Source organism: Pocillopora verrucosa, chromosome 4, assembly GCF_036669915.1.
Source record: "Pocillopora verrucosa isolate sample1 chromosome 4, ASM3666991v2, whole genome shotgun sequence".
NCBI classification, from domain to species: domain Eukaryota; kingdom Metazoa; phylum Cnidaria; class Anthozoa; order Scleractinia; family Pocilloporidae; genus Pocillopora; species Pocillopora verrucosa.
Window position 1 is genome coordinate 7,313,814 of NC_089315.1, and position 15,433 is coordinate 7,329,246.

At 36.1% G+C, this 15,433-nt stretch overlaps 3 protein-coding genes across 3 annotated transcripts; 1 reads left to right on the top strand and 2 right to left on the bottom strand.

The window, feature by feature from the left end:
• Nucleotides 1–451: 451 nt before the first annotated feature.
• Nucleotides 452–6,817, bottom strand: LOC131786172 (guanine nucleotide-binding protein subunit beta-5). The gene is made up of 13 exons (XM_059103185.2): nt 6,686–6,817; nt 5,917–6,053; nt 5,485–5,526; nt 5,180–5,256; nt 4,436–4,562; nt 4,102–4,199; nt 3,288–3,333; nt 2,949–3,040; nt 2,667–2,715; nt 2,411–2,507; nt 2,048–2,106; nt 1,822–1,929; nt 452–1,118 (listed from the first exon to the last, which is right to left on the bottom strand). Exons 1-13 carry the CDS (start codon nt 6,792–6,794, stop codon nt 1,107–1,109), a joined length of 1,053 nt encoding a protein of 350 aa, XP_058959168.1. The 5' UTR covers nt 6,795–6,817; the 3' UTR covers nt 452–1,106.
• Nucleotides 6,818–6,904: 87 nt separating this feature from the next.
• Nucleotides 6,905–9,905, top strand: LOC131786728 (sperm-associated antigen 8-like). The gene is made up of 7 exons (XM_059103791.2): nt 6,905–7,056; nt 7,185–7,253; nt 7,609–7,751; nt 8,231–8,310; nt 8,486–8,517; nt 9,221–9,283; nt 9,542–9,905. The coding sequence occupies exons 1-7, from the start codon at nt 6,979–6,981 to the stop codon at nt 9,653–9,655; spliced, it is 579 nt and encodes a 192-aa protein (XP_058959774.2). The 5' UTR covers nt 6,905–6,978; the 3' UTR covers nt 9,656–9,905.
• A 200-nt stretch (nt 9,906–10,105) lies between these two features.
• LOC131786718 (U3 small nucleolar ribonucleoprotein protein MPP10) lies at nt 10,106–15,432 on the bottom strand. Its single transcript, XM_059103784.2, has 7 exons — nt 14,529–15,432; nt 13,732–14,002; nt 12,834–12,975; nt 12,198–12,265; nt 11,739–11,876; nt 11,331–11,441; nt 10,106–10,902 (listed from the first exon to the last, which is right to left on the bottom strand). The coding sequence occupies exons 1-7, from the start codon at nt 15,401–15,403 to the stop codon at nt 10,420–10,422; spliced, it is 2,088 nt and encodes a 695-aa protein (XP_058959767.2). The 5' UTR covers nt 15,404–15,432; the 3' UTR covers nt 10,106–10,419.
• Between the last annotated feature and the right edge of the window lies 1 nt (nt 15,433).

Consider the following 15,433-nt stretch of genomic DNA (forward strand, 5'->3'; position numbering starts at 1 on the left):
CATACTGGAATCATTCTCAGGGGTCTTGAGTAGGGTGTCCCTCTGGATTGGAATCCCAGAAAAAGCTGTGGGGTCTGATTGTGCTTCACCAATTTTTTACTAGTTTTTAAATCCAATTCTGAAACGTTCTGTCTCAACATACCAAGCTCTATTTCTTCAGATCATTATGCTTCAACCAGGAAATAAAATTTCCTTTAACAGAGCCCCTTAGGAGACTAGAGTGAAGAGACTGGTAACAAGTAGAATAGACAAAGAATGATGACTGATTATAAATATTAAATTGTTCTATGTCTGTATTGGCTAAATGGAACAGGGACAGAACATCTTGAGGGAAAAATGGTTTCCAACTGAACACCAGATTCAAAGGTCCGATATAGGTCATGACTCAGTTGGTGGTAGATGGTATTTTAGGAAGATACTTCTCTCTGATAATTTCACTACACATAGAACTTAAAAAATAATGATTTATTTTCCACTGTCAAATTGTGCACATCACACAAACTCTCTCTTGAGTATATGGACAAAAATTGTTCCTTACCATTCTCTTATTTACATTTCATTTAGTTAGAAAATTCTAGTTAATCAAATCTTGATAATTTGCTTCAAATTAACCTTAAAATCATATTTCAATTTTTTAAATATATTACTAAATGAAAATTTTTACCCTAAAAATCCATTAAATAATTCTCATGATACATCTTAAAATTTGTATTCAGACAAAGTAAAGGAAGCTGAGGAACATAAGTGAGCAGCTTTTCAGTGATAAAATTCTTCTGCTTGCACATGCCCCTGAATCTCCCTGCAGTCTGCAGCCATAGTGATCTTGGATGCAGCTTTGCTACACCCTTATACCTTCCTTTTTTTAATGAGTTGGCATTTTTGTAACAAGCACAAAAAGTGATTCACTTAAAATATTAATACTAACAATGTTTTTTATGCAAAACCTGTAATGTAGATACTCAAAGCTAAAATCAGGTTAGAAGTTTCTGAGGTTCACAAGCCAAACAGCTCAGTAACAGCAATATACATCAAACCATGAACAAAATCTGTGAACTCTTATTATGATGGATGAAGGATGGCTGCACAATCATATAACACTGGTTTATTCAAGCCCAAATCTAAAAAAAAAAACGAGAGAACTGGTTAAGAACAATCAGAGATGCAGCCTAGTTTTTAATGTGCTCTTTAATTTTTTTTTTAAGATTCCTGTCAATAACTAGCAAAGATAAATCATTTCTTTTGTACAAATTTTCAAAGAGTCTTATTTTTGACCTAAGGGGTTCATCAGTTTTTGACCAAAATGCTACTTTTGTCTTTCCTTTCATGTTTCTAAATTTAGGTAAAACATAGTGCACTGTGTAAAAGAATAAAACTGAACCATGCTAACAATATACTTGTGCCTCAGTCAAGTACCAGGGAAGAAACACTCTGTTGCAACACAGTTGCATATACCACAATCTGTGACAAAATCACTCACACATTAGCCATTTGAATAAAAAACACTCGACTGAGTGTTGAATAAAACTGAACTATGCTAACAATATAATTGTGCCACAGTCAAGTAACAGGGAAAAAAAAATGAGAATGGTGAACCAATAAGCAAATCTCTTACACCCCTCATTTCACTGCCTCTCCATTACTATAACTTTGCACTTCATTTTCTGTGAGTGTACATCACCGAATGGGGACGAGAGAGTATTGTGAGAAACTGGGGTTAATTCTAAACTACATGTCCAGTAAATACTTCCCTAGAAGTAGTTTCAACATGTCAACCCAATTTTCTACTGATTGAGGTTCTAAAGAAATTTACCCCCAACTTACTCTCAGAGTGTTGTCCCAACTTCCTGTGCCAACTGCTGTCCCATCTGGGGATACTTCTAGACATGTGATGCGGTTGTCATGGGCATAATACACTGACAGCTGCTCAGCCTGTTATGGATAAAAATTGAACTTTGCCCTTTATCCTTTTGAGATATATCATTCAATGTCGATAGTATCTTAACTTCCATTATATGAAGTACACATTACCATAATACAGTCATCTTACCTTGAGAGTATCCCAGACATTCATGGTGTAATCATGATACCCAGTGAACAATAATCTGCCTGCAATGAATAACAAAACAAGTAAACACGTTTCAATCATAAATTTGCACATGAACAGTCATATGATTATTTCAATGTATTTCATTCAATTTCCATTTCCGTCTAGTTTATCCCTCACCACCCTAGTTCTATCCTTTTTCTTTCTTCCATCTACATTGGAGCTTTTGATCAGGTTTCCCAAACAGTCCATTAGTAAACAATAATGCTCCTTGGTTGAGAACCCACCTTTTGGCCCTAAAGTTTAGGTTAGACCTTAGCTGATTAAAAAAAAAAAACATTTAACATTTCCAGTCTGAGAACTCACCACTTAATGAGAAATCTAAAGCAGCTGCTCCAAAAATAATGTGTTCTTTAGAAAACACTGCTAACTCATGATCTGCCCTTAAATCATACAAACGACACTGCAGAGAAAAAAGACCACATAATTATTTTAAACCAGTCATTAGCATCTACCAGGCCTTACAGAACCATCACCAAGCATCAAATCACTAATCAGAGTATGATATTAGTAGTCAATTATCTGTAAGGAAATGTAACAAAGTTCTGGCAGCACTACTCACTGTTGCATCATCTGAAGCAGTGCCAAATGCTTCACCACTGGGGTAAAACCTAACAAGAACAAAACAAAGAGGCCAGTTTACAAATGAATTACAAGATTTTTCTGTTAAGTGCTGACTGGCAAACCTAGTTAGATCTCTGGCAGTTGGTTTGGCAATGGGGAACAATGATAGAGAACCAGTCTGGCTTTGCAACCCACTTGAGTGTGCACAAACTTTGTTATAAATCATTAGGCAGAGTGAAACAAGGTATGTAATACCACAATGAACAGTAGTCTACTGTACCTTACTCCATTGATGTCAGATTCATGTGTTTGAAATGAGTTCACAGAACGTCCAGTCCTTATGTCCCAAACAAGAGCAGTTTTATCACATCCCTATATGGCGAGATATTAGTATCAAATGATTGAAAACAATAGAGAAAATTTTAACCATTTAAACAAACTTCATGTTAAGATAATTAATTTATAGAATGTGTAAAGTAACAAAAGGTAACATAATGTTACATGATGTTCAATGATTCTATATTCAAACATCCTGATTCTTTAAAAAAAAAACAACAACACTTCCTCAAGTTTCTGCATTATTATTTGGTTAGGTAAAAGATTGAATGAAGTTACTTACACCAGAAACAAATATATTCCTTCCCTCTGAAGGTGCAAGATCAATGCTGTAAATAATTAATTGGAAAGCACCTTGAATAATTGTTTTTCTTTCATTAGTTGTTATGGAATAGCAAATGTACTAGATACCACAGGTTTGAGACATCCAGGGACAATGACAGTGTAACCAATGTACCAGCAATAAATTTAAGAGAAGTTTAATTTCCTGATGACTCAACTGAACTCTTTTATTTACATGCCATTGCCAGTGGTTTCAAAGTAAAGTATTACGAACATGATACATCAAGAACAGAATGGCTAACTATACTTGATGAAAGAACAATTTACCGGACAATTTTGAAATACAGCTGGCATAAGGAAGTACTTGCAATTACCTTTTAACTCAAGCTCACACCTTTTTTATTTGAATGGTCCGCATGAAAGTCAAACTTATAGATAGCTAAGCGGACTGGGGCTAGGAGAGGGAATAGGTTTCTACAGACTGACTTAACTGTTGAACTCCCCAGAGTGACTGGCTTCAAATTTCTAATTCCTAACTTTTTAACTTCTAATTTCCATTCAACTCCAAGGAGTGACTGGCTTCTAACTTCTCCTTACAGTACCACCCTTGAATTAAACATCAAGGGCATAAGAATTAAGGAAATGATCATCAATTCCAGAAACTCTGGATTGTCAAACAAATTCTCCTTGTCAGTACCATTGCAAATGTAGAGAAAAGTGATAGGGTGTAACATGCCTTGAGAAGCTGTCTAGGTTCAAGATATCAGAAAATTTGGGATATATAGACTTAGCAATAGAAAGATGCCCCTCCCCACCTCATCACATCGGACGAATGACCATGAAAACTTTGCAACAGCTGTCCTGACTCAACATCCCATAAGGCACAGGTTGTGTCTCCACTGCCAGTCAATATCTATGAAACATAACCATGGAAAACCAAGCTTGTTAACCCTTTAACTCCCAAGATCTCATTAGTAATTCTCCTTACTGTCTGCCAAATGATTTTCATTATGTTATTTGGAGAATTTGGTATCAGATCAATTAGTAATCCTCTGATCAGGATTCCTGTGCACTAATGATAAGGCCATCATGTCTCTTGCTTCATGCTGATTACTATTAAAAATACTCTTATTACTGTACTATATTTACCTGTTGATCTGAGTTTGTGAATGTACAGCAAGCCATGTAGCTGGTGTGCATAGCAACAGTTTGTTTCTTAGTGGCAGCATCATCATCAAAGCTCAATTTAAACAGAGAACACTTGTTGTCAAGTCCCCTAGGAGGAAAAGTAATAATCTCATATCATGTTTGAACTGAAAGATTTGTCCTAATTCCACTTATCGTTACCAAGACTAATACACATGGATTGTTGACTGAACATCTTGGGAGAACAAAAATTATTCTTCCACCCGAAAAAAAGTAAAGCATATGAAAAAGAACTCAAATAAACAAGCCCACTTTGCATGCTCAAAGACGCAATGATATGTAATGAGTAATGTGCAACTTCAGAGTGGACAGATCTTAATCCTTTAAATCCTTAGAGTGACAGGAATCTAATTTCTTCTTACAATAATACTGTAATCATTCATTAAGATCATGAGAATAAACTTAAGAAGCTTTGATTGTTGGACAAATTCTCTTTGCCAGTACCAAGGGAAAGATATGGAGAATAGTAAAGAGAATATAAATGCTGATGTTGGACTGCAAAGAGTTAATTGAGAGTTGGGAGATCACCTATTGAATGACCTAGCTAGTTCTGACAGGAGTAAGTTTTGCATTGAATTGGTTGACAAAGAGGAACCACTTTTCTATATCAACAATAAAGTGAAGTAAGGAAAAATAAATCAAATGGGATAACCTTGACTTTCCATCACAAATTACAGCTTAACTTACCCACAAGCAACCATGGTTCCTGTCGGTGAATAAGCACAAGCCATGACCCATGTTGTTGGCATGGAAATAGCATGTTCCTGTTAGAGAAAAAAATACCGAAAGGATAAGGGTAAAATATTTTGATTCTGAACTAGAAAACAAGTACTTTTATTCACAACAAGCTATTTTGAGACATCACAATCCAGCTTAAAAACAGGACTTGGAGAACAAAAGAGGTATTCCTTTTGCTTGTATCAGTCTTGTCCTTATGAGAGGACAAGACTGACCAGTCAGTGCTTTATTTGTTAGAATAAATTATTATATACCTTGTGAGTTGTAAATCCATCCCAGACGATCACTTTTCCATCCTAGGAAAAGAAAGAAAATCAAATACTCAAGAACAGGATAAAAGTACAAGGACTATCAACTCTAAACAAGTTGATCACTGTTCCACCACAAAAATGAAATATCAATATCTAGCCACAAGGTAAGAAAACAAAATACTGCACTGTGTTTGGGGTGGACAAGGGGAGATGGAGGAGGGGGTACTGATCACCAAACCTTAAGGTAGCAAAGAGAGTGAAGTGTTCCACAGATCATTAGTCTCCTTCTACACCATTGTTTGGACTCATCATACATTGAGACTAACTGATTGTGCCATTGTTCTGTAACTTGCTGCAGTGTCCACAATGATTCACTCAACTGATTAAAGCAAGAGAGACAGTAAGAGATATCAAATGTAATTCAAATAATTCAACCTGTGAGCTGCTGACAAGGTGACGTCTGTCCTGTGCCCAATCTAAACAGAGCACCTTCCCTTGATGACCCTTCAGAATTCTGCGAACTTTGAGAGGTGAGTGGAGAAGGTTGTCCACTCTCTGAGCAACATCTTTTACTGAAATCAAAAGACCTCTAAGTCAGCTATGAATGGGAAAAAAGGAAACAACTTGGTCCTAAGGAACACACTAGGCTACGCTCCGTGTGCCCCTTTTTTTGTTCTTACCACATTTTGACGTCATCTGTGATCTATTACGCACCTGATGCACAATAACATGAAATCTATTTGTTAAGTTGATCTTTTCGCCAAACATTTTTTGCTATCTTATATAAATCAAAATAACGCGTTATAAGTTGAAATAAATTTAAAACGATTTTAATGAACAAGGAGAAACAATATATCTTAGGGCACGATATTGCATAACTCTCGTCTAATAGAGGTCTCGTATAAATCAGACCTGCTCAAGACAAATTAAACGAAAGATTCGTAACAAAACTTTTGCAGTAGGTGCATGTAACACGCTTGAAAGCGTGACTAATCATTAGATCACAGAATCATAAGGAATAGTAATCGCAGTATTATAACCAGAGAGAGCTCATCGCAAGCACAATCTAAAGTCACGTTCCGAGATAACAGCTGATGCAAAAGATCAACTCTAGTTTCGAAAGCCAGTGAGCGCTGTTCATTTTCACATCTAAGCAGGTGACAGATACCAACCCTACCCTCTCGATTGATAAATAACAACTTACGTTGAAGATCGTTAACCTTCTGCTTCTCTTCATCTATCTTCACTTTCAATTGCTCCGCTTCCCTACAGAGCGAGGCGAGCGATTCTTCTGAAGATGAGCTTGCCGCCATCTTGTATGTTTACCGACGATCTTTATTTATGCTAATGTAGTAAACCTTCCCATAATGCCAATGAGAGTAGTTTCCAGGACAACAAAATAATTGCATTATTACCAGCTGAGGTCGAGTACTGAAGACAAACTTGTTGCTTTCTTTCGATTCTGGTTTACATTTTTTGCATCTTTTATTTTATGAAATGAGTGCAGATACTCTAAGTGTTACCAGACATAACAATTCTTCTGGAAAAACTCTATTAGACAACTGGGTAGAAGAGGTAAGCGAGTAAAACTCAGTGTCAGTGTTTATAATGTAGTGAAAACTCATATGAAGCTTTTAGAAGTACAGGTATTGGTTGTCAAAATTGGAAATATTAAACCTGTTTTTTACCCTTTTTGCCTGCAGCGACAAACTGAACAGTTTGATAAAGCCGGTGATGTCGATGTTTCTGAGCTACATAAGCAAGGACATAAGGTAAAGGAAGATATATAATAATTAATGAAAGTGTAACTTATTCTTGTGGATTGCTGAAGAGTAGTGGGAGGGGGGGGGGGGGGTGAAGGGGGGATTAGAGAAGAAAATAGTTTGGAGAACATCGAGGCACCCATGTTGGTAGTCATGCCTGTCCACTGCTTTCCCCTTGGTTGAGGGGGGAAACTTAGGCGAGGGAAGGACTGACGTATCCTTTGTCCCTTCTGTGTCATTTTCTTGAAAAGAGGAGTTTATTTAAATTCATGCCTGTACAAGTTATTATCATGGTTGATAAGATGTTCCAATATGCATCGTGATGATTGATTTGTTATGACATTGTTCATCTTTTCTATATCAGGGTATCCTGACGACAGATTTTAATGCCGAAGCAGAGAGATTGTCAACTGTCAGAGATTCATACAGGAAACCAGAGACACATGGAGTACGAAAAATTGGTTTGAGGCAACAACTTTTACAGGAAGAACTCTACAGACAAGTGAGGTATATTAAAAGGAAGTTTGCTTGGATGCCAAGTGAATGAAACTTTTGTTTTGGCCAGCAAATGAACTGGTCACTCTCCTGTTTACAGACTCCAATAAACGAACACTTATGACAATGGAAGAAATTTTATTAATTACTACATTTGCATTTAATTTGCATCTGCAAGTTATCCAGTTTTATATGCTTCTTCACTGTTATAAATTTACAAAATTAAAATACCTTTTCTGTAGGGATTTTTTTTAACTAAATAGGCGTTATGGTTTTGCCATAACAATGGTAGTCAACCATTGAACTCCCAAGATCCAATTAGTAATCCTCTCTATTGTCTGCTATACATTTCCTTGTGACTTAAAGATCAGAATTTGGTCTCATATGAAATAACACTCTCCAGCTGATAAGCTTGCCTGTTCTCATAATCTGTTGGCATGACAACATATTGGAATTGCAAAGAGAAGTGAATTTGCTTCTTTTGTTTTTAGTGCTGAAGTTGATGAAGAATTTAACCCTCCACCACCTACTGTGGAATATCTTTCCACAACCAAGAAGGATTTTTCAAAAGGTTTGTCATGTTAAATGTTAACAGCAAATTACTTGTAATGTCATAATTTGTGCAAAATATCACTTACCTGTTAGTAATGTGCTTGAATCTTCCTAACTATGTATTTTATTGTCAGTAACTTGTATCACAAATTGGTGTGTTAATATCATTGTTGTTATTTGTTAATTTGTTACAGAGTTTACTCCGATAGTCAAGGTACCAACACGGGTAAGCTTATTAAAAACATTTAGAAGGAAATGTTTTCAGTGGATGATTCTGTAACTGTTATTTAAGCTGTTGTCATTCACACTTAACCATGCACTCCAATTTTTCTGACAACCTCTAGAATTTTTTGGAATAGACTACTTGAAGCAGATTGCCTTAATTATTTAGTTAACGTAATACATATGGATTATTGTGTTGTATTCTTTGGCAAGGCACCTAACTACAACAGGGCCCTGTTGTTTGAAGGCAGATTAGTGCTAACCCAGGGTTAAATTTTAATCCAGGTTTCAATATTTCTCTGTTCTAAAGCCCCCTCAGGATAATTTTCCTTATTCTTTTTAGAGCATCTAATTATGAAATTGTAGACAAAATTTTGTTGATGCTGACTTTCTTTAAAAGCTTTGAAATTCAGATCTGAAATCAAATTTCACACTAACCCTGGCTTTTCCAGCTTTGAACAACTCAGCTCAGGAGTTTAAATGGGAATTAGGAAACCATCAGAAACTAAGGAAAACTTGAAATAATCCATGGGGTCACCTGCAATGATTTGGCGTCCCATCCACTTGGGACATCCTCCTGGTTACATTATAATACAAAAACTGGGGATAGGCACTAGCAGATGAGAGCCACTTGACCTTCAGACTTTACCACCTGTATTTTCTACAAAATAATCCTTAGATAATTTCTGTTTTGTCTTGCTACTCAGGATCATGATGTCAAGACAGAACAACCTGCAACCTTTTGGCTGGAAAGATCTGAAGAAGTTCATGTAAGTACTATGGATGTCAACATTTTTAGTAAGGTTGGAAGAGAGCTCTAGCAGGGTCTTGATTAATTACATTTAGCAGCCTGCAAGGTTGCTTTTACAGGTAATGAGGTGTGAACCAATTATCATATTTGTGAACAGGGCTTATCTTATGCATCAAGTCCTCAAATATACTGAGAAAAACTTACAGAAAACATTAACTGCAACCTGAAATTTGTGTAGTCTAAACCTATAATAATCTGGATTTTTTTTTCTTTCTAGGGTGTATCTCAAGTGCGGACCAAGGACACCCCATTCCGTAAAAATGCTGCCTTTAGTACTCCAATAGATGAGTACAAAGATGCACCTAAGCCAGGAGAAGGCTGGAAATTTTAACAGGATCTTTCCCTCCCAATTATCTATGCCAGAATTGTAAATATGTTAGACAATGTTATTTGTCTGTATATCAAATTGTAAAATAATAGTTATGTTGATAACAACCTAGGTTTTGTTAGGTGTGTAACTTTTGTTGTAGTTTGTAGCTTCTCAGAGAGCTTCAAAGTTGAGTTTAATAAGTTAAACTTGTTTAAAAAAACTACCATTGTTGCTGGGTTTAAACATGAAAGAAGGAATAGTAGAAAAAACACATCATCCCCTTGTATTATCCTTTAAGAAAAAATAGACTTTGAAAAGGCTGTAATGGTTACAATGATTATGATTGATAAGCAATTACCACTTTTTCATAACTGACATCAAACCTCTTGTCCACACCCCCATTTAGCTTGCCAACATATGTTTTTAATGTTACACTGATACCAAATGACTATCAAACAAATTCTTTTATTTAAGCTCCACCAAAGTTATCAACAGCAATTGATTACTTGTTTTGCTACAGAAAACAGGACTAGAGATGATAGACATACGGTTATAGACCTTCTTCTCTCAGATACCTTTATTGTGTATCATCACGAACAGAATTTACTTCCGAACTTGTTCACTAATTTTACAATTTAAATTAGCTTCAGAGGTGTGCATGTCCATACTTGACACACAAATCTTCCAATGCAACCTCACATCACGACTGTTGACAGGTCACTCATGCAGAATTGCTCAGTAATCATTTAGACAAGCAGAATGTAGAACCACACCATGCTTTGACTTCAGAGTTTCAATTGGGACACTTTAGCAGCAGACTTCTCCTTCTTTTTCTTGCTATCTTTCTTAGCTTTTACTTGATCCCTGACTTCATCTTGAAGGCGAGAAAAGAAGGTTGATGAAGTTTTGACAGGTTTATCACTACCTTCGTCTCTCAACACAGACACATTTTTTTGAGATGTCTGATCTTTTTCCAATTTCTTTAGAGCAGCCTTTTTAGAATACTTGTTTCCCAGGCCAGGTTTGAGCTTTTCCTTAAGTTTGGCTTTCTTTCCTCTTACCGCAGCTTGGTCATGTTGCCTTCTCTTCTTGGCCCTTCTGTCGCGTTTTCTGTCAGTGTCTGTTTTCTCAGAACTTCCTTTCTGATCTCTCTTCTTTTCATGGACCTCCTCTGGAGCCAACATCATTGCATCACTCACAGTTGCTGGGGTCACTTCTTCTACAGATATCACTGGGACATTACTGACAACTTTAAGTTCTGGTTTGGGCTGAAATAAGAGAAAGTCAACATTGAGACTGGCTTGCAGTGTACACATCTAACTCAACCCTGGACAGCTTGCAAGCAGGTGGTCATTATCCTGAGGAGCAAGCATTTCTTAACCTGCCAGAAAGTTTGAGGCCTTGAACTTGCAGACCTTTAGCCAGTTTGCTTTGTCCAATGCCTCAAACTCTCTCAGGGGTATAGAAACATTTATGCAGCAGTGTTTTTAGTGGTGGCCTGCTTGTAGGCTAAGCCCCAAGCACTAATAAAAGAATTAAGAATTAATTAATGCTTGGCATGCTTAGATCAAGGTATGGATGCATGCTGGAAATTTGGAGAACAAGAGAGAAGCAAAAGAGTTTCTTCTAAGAGCAACTTCTAATAATAGATTCTGGAAGAGAATTCTTTACTGTAGGTCTGAACTGGACAACTTACTGGTTTAGGTGTAAAATGAAAGTTTGACAAAGCGTCTAGCTTTACAAAAAGTTTTGTCATCAAGGCTTTGATCTCTGCATGCTCTTCAATTTCTTTCTCTTCAGCTTCCACCTGCAAAATATAGAGTTTAAAATGACATTTCATAACATAACTTAAATCATCCTGGACTAAAAGTATTAACAATTTCAATTATTATAATAAATAGATGTGAGGACTTTGTTGACTTATGAAGGGTTCACCCTTCACTCGCAGCATCTCATTTATAATTATCTTTACTGTGTGCTATAAAATTCTTATGATGCTAGTTTGGATGCTAGTTAATCAACTACCAATAATAATCCTGTAAGTGATAACTAATTTTTTGTCCAAGCTGGTAATTTCTATTTTCTTGCCTGGTATTTACTGTACCTGTGTTTGTTTAAGATATTCCTGTTCGTAGATCTGGCTAAGACTTAATTTGCTCTTTTCTTGATCCAGAGGTAACTTTTTCTTGTACTCATATGGCTCAGTGACAGGCTTAACTTTACGCTCAACATCATCCCATGCCTGTAAAAAAATGCCATCAACAGTTTCTCAACAAAATTTAATTCAAATACTTTATATTGTTGCAGCCATTGGCAGGTGAATTGTAAAGAAATACTAGGGAAGTCACAAAATTAAATATTCTAGTCAAGAGTAAGAACTAACAATCCTAGATCCTGTAATAAAAGTTAATGTGGCAGCTGTCTCAAAAAGAAGAAAAAAAGGGAGTAAAATTTGTGAAAAATCAAGTGATTTTGCTACATGGCACTGCATCACACTGTATCACATAACATCACATCTCTCAACTTGGCACTGTATCACATCCTTAATTAGAAAGAAATGTACCTCATCTTTGATGCGCTGTTTCACTATATCCTCCAAGTTTTGTGTTGTCTCCTCTGTTATGTCTGGAGCTGTGACAGAAATAGAGCATCACTAAGATGTGAAAGTGTCACACCTATTTTAGAGACATTTGACAACTTGCAATGTGCTAGTTTGCATATATCTCCTGCTATACTTCACTGACAAAACCGAACAGTTTAAAACATTTACCAAAGTATTTTTTCTATGGGTTGAGATCAAATGTGTGATCACCTTCCAATTATTTGTCACTTTACATTACTTCATATTAAGTAAATATGTTCTCCAAAAAATACATAGGGGTGACAGAAAGCATGATTCCTATAAAATCATGATCTTAAGAATCCTGATTCAGTCTCAAGGTATCAAGGGCTTTGAGGGAGTAAGAAATCTCATTGGACTCACTGTGCTTCTTTCTAATTGAGAATCTCAAACTTAAAAGCTCTAATTTTGAAACTTTACACAACATTTTTAATGCCTTGTTGAGTAACAGCCGTGATCATTGGAGAAAATTTCTCAAGAATGATACCATATATAAATTAACACTAATTTCAACTCAGGACACAGTAAAATCATTGTTGATAACTTAACTTATGGAAGAGTTGTAATCAATTTGTTTACCAGAAGTGGTTGCATGGTCAAAGCTGACATCTTCTTCAAGCAAGCTGTTGATTGGTCGCACAGTTCCACCAGTTTCTCCTGACATCTGCCAGGGTTTTTCAGCCAAGTTGGCTTTCTCTAGCTTTTCAATTTTCTGTTTTAACTAAATAAAGAAAACAAAGATTAATTTGGAATCTTTCTATGGCTTCATTCAAATTGATCTCTTATAGTGGTCCTTGTCCAATAAATCCTCAAATCCCAGCGAAGTACAGGAATAAAGGGGAAAATAGTGTTAAACCTTTCACTCCCAAGATCTCACGAGTACAGTAATTCTCCTTACTACCTGCCATAGAATTCTTGTGATGTTAGTCCTGAGAACTTAGTATTGGATCAACCAATAATCTCCTGGTTGATTTTTTTCTTTATTCTCATCACTTGTATACTGGTACTTGTTTATGTAGTGGTGTCACAAGGGGAAATTATGTTCTGGTCACTTGGGTGAATTAAGAGGTTGAAAAAAATCCTCACAAGATCTCTAATCGCTATAGTGACATCATTTTACAAAAGCATTAAAATGGTTTATGGGTATGGTACATGTAAGCCACTGGTACATTATTATATGCCATTAACACCTACACAGCTGCTGAGTTGTTTAAAAGAATACTACATGGACCAAATTACCTTGCACTGACCACTGAAAATTATTTCTGTTAGATAAGTGAAGATCCCTGAGAGTATTTCAATATGATCATACAGTTTCATTAAATATTTTTTCTGGTGTGTGGCTCAGTCTAAAGAATGTTTTGTAATACAGAAGGCAAAACCACAATAAGCACTACTGTCTGAGTTATAGAGTTCCTATTTACTGATAACCTTCAATTTTGATAAAAAAAATTTTGATGTGTACTCTCAAGCCTACCCTTTCTTGTTTTTTCTCAAAATTTGACAATATTTTAGTATCCTCTTCCTTGTGACCTATAGAAGGAATTTCATCATCCTCTGTGTCTTGATCTGTATCAGCTTCTGCATCTACTTCCATTTCTTCTTCTTCTTCATCTTCGTCAACATCCCCATTTTGTTCATTTGTTCCATCACCATCCTCTCCCTCAGGGGGATCAAAGAAGTCTGCATATTTCATTTTGATAGCAGATGTTTTCCTTCTGGTTACTTCCCTATTTTTCTCCTTTTTTCTTCTCAAACAAAAGTAAAAAAATTCATATAATCACAGGTAAGCCAAAATCCTAGCTATTATGCTGTTACCTGTCTTTTTATTGTTTCAAAAACAATAAATATGGTGAAGGCTACAAAAGTGAAGCTCTATATATACATGCCAAACTTTCACAGGATCATGTTCATTCAGCATAATTAAATTATAAGTCCTACCTAAGTTTAATGTTTGGTGATCCCGGGCAAAATACTTTCCTTAAATACATTGAGTGTGTCTTGAGATACCACTTCATGTAGGTTACTTTCTCACTCTACACATCTAAACATAAATTATTTGTACTGTCTGTCATACATGTCTTGTAGTTTTAGCTGTATGAATTTTGTGTGAAATAAAAGTTATCTCCTTGTAGGTATTTTCCTTTTTTCTCATCACCCTTTTCCTTGAAAACTTTTTGATATTGTAGGAAAAAAATTGCTCTTAGGTCATTCCTGAGAGTGAGGAGGTTGAAAAAGACTAATTTCTGTAGAATCCCAGCACATCAAGCATACCTTCTGACAAGTGACTCTGTTGCATCTATAGCTTCACTCCACCCCTCATCTTCATCATCATCAGTGTCATCACTATCCATATCAATAAAGTAGTCAATAGGCTCAATATCTTCTTTGCCACTAACATCCTCATCATTTATTTTGTTGTCCTTTTTATAAGCTCTTTCATATTTTCTGTCCTCTTTATCTAAAAATTCAAGCATATCAGAAAGTTTGAAGAAAGTGTCATCAACTTGAGATTTTTTCTTGGATGGTCTTGATTTCCTGTTAGCACCATTAGGAAAGCTAACTTCTCTATTATCATCATCATCAATATTGGCATCTTCCTCTTCATGATCTCCACCATTGTCATTATAGTCATCATCATCATCATTGCAGCTGATGTCATCATTATTATCGTCTTCATCACCATTTTCATCATCTTTATCCGACTGATCATCAGAATTCTCTGCATGTTTTACTTCACCATTGTCATTTCCAAAATTGGCTTTTTTCTCTTCCAAGTCCTGTCTGTGATTCACGATATGTCTTCCTCCAAGTAAAAGAGAAAGCTTGTGAGGATTTTCTTTCAAATCTAAAATTTCTTGCTTAAGTCCACGCATCAAAGGAGTATTCTGCAGCTCAATTTCTTGCCATATCTGTTCATCGTCAAAATTTTCGATCAAGAGTTCCTGCAAAAGACACGTGCTCGCAACAGAACGCTTTCCACGTAGTTCATCTCTCTTGCAAAAGTCAAATATCTGCTTGATTGCAATTAACGTATTCTTATGAAGAGAAGTGGGAGGTTTAAGATACAATTCTGGATGATCAAAAGCGTCCTCAAAGCTCGAAATAACAGTATCAAGAGGATGCTCTTCGTTGGTGTCGTCGGCCATGTTAGCTTCTCATTTTCCAATCGCTCCAGT

What these genes read in the sequence shown, in the direction of transcription:
- LOC131786728 (XM_059103791.2), top strand. Translation starts at nt 6,979, where the DNA reads ATGAGTGCAGATACTCTAAGTGTTACCAGACATAACAATTCTTCTGGA. An exon ending in TAGACAACTGGGTAGAAGAG is followed by an intron (nt 7,057 to 7,184) that starts GTAAGCGAGTAA and finishes TTTTGCCTGCAG; the next exon opens with CGACAAACTGAACAGTTTGA. An exon ending in GAACTCTACAGACAAGTGAG is followed by an intron (nt 7,752 to 8,230) that starts GTATATTAAAAG and finishes TTTTGTTTTTAG; the next exon opens with TGCTGAAGTTGATGAAGAAT.
- LOC131786718 (XM_059103784.2), bottom strand. Translation starts at nt 15,403, where the DNA reads ATGGCCGACGACACCAACGAAGAGCATCCTCTTGATACTGTTATTTCG. An exon ending in TTGAGAAAAAACAAGAAAGG is followed by an intron (nt 12,976 to 13,731) that starts GTAGGCTTGAGA and finishes TTCTTTATTTAG; the next exon opens with TTAAAACAGAAAATTGAAAA. An exon ending in AACAGCGCATCAAAGATGAG is followed by an intron (nt 11,877 to 12,197) that starts GTACATTTCTTT and finishes ATTTTTTTACAG; the next exon opens with GCATGGGATGATGTTGAGCG.
- LOC131786172 (XM_059103185.2), bottom strand. Translation starts at nt 6,794, where the DNA reads ATGGCGGCAAGCTCATCTTCAGAAGAATCGCTCGCCTCGCTCTGTAGG. An exon ending in CATTCGTCCGATGTGATGAG is followed by an intron (nt 3,334 to 4,101) that starts GTGGGGAGGGGC and finishes AATTATTTACAG; the next exon opens with CATTGATCTTGCACCTTCAG. An exon ending in ATGTCTGGGATACTCTCAAG is followed by an intron (nt 1,930 to 2,047) that starts GTAAGATGACTG and finishes TATCCATAACAG; the next exon opens with GCTGAGCAGCTGTCAGTGTA.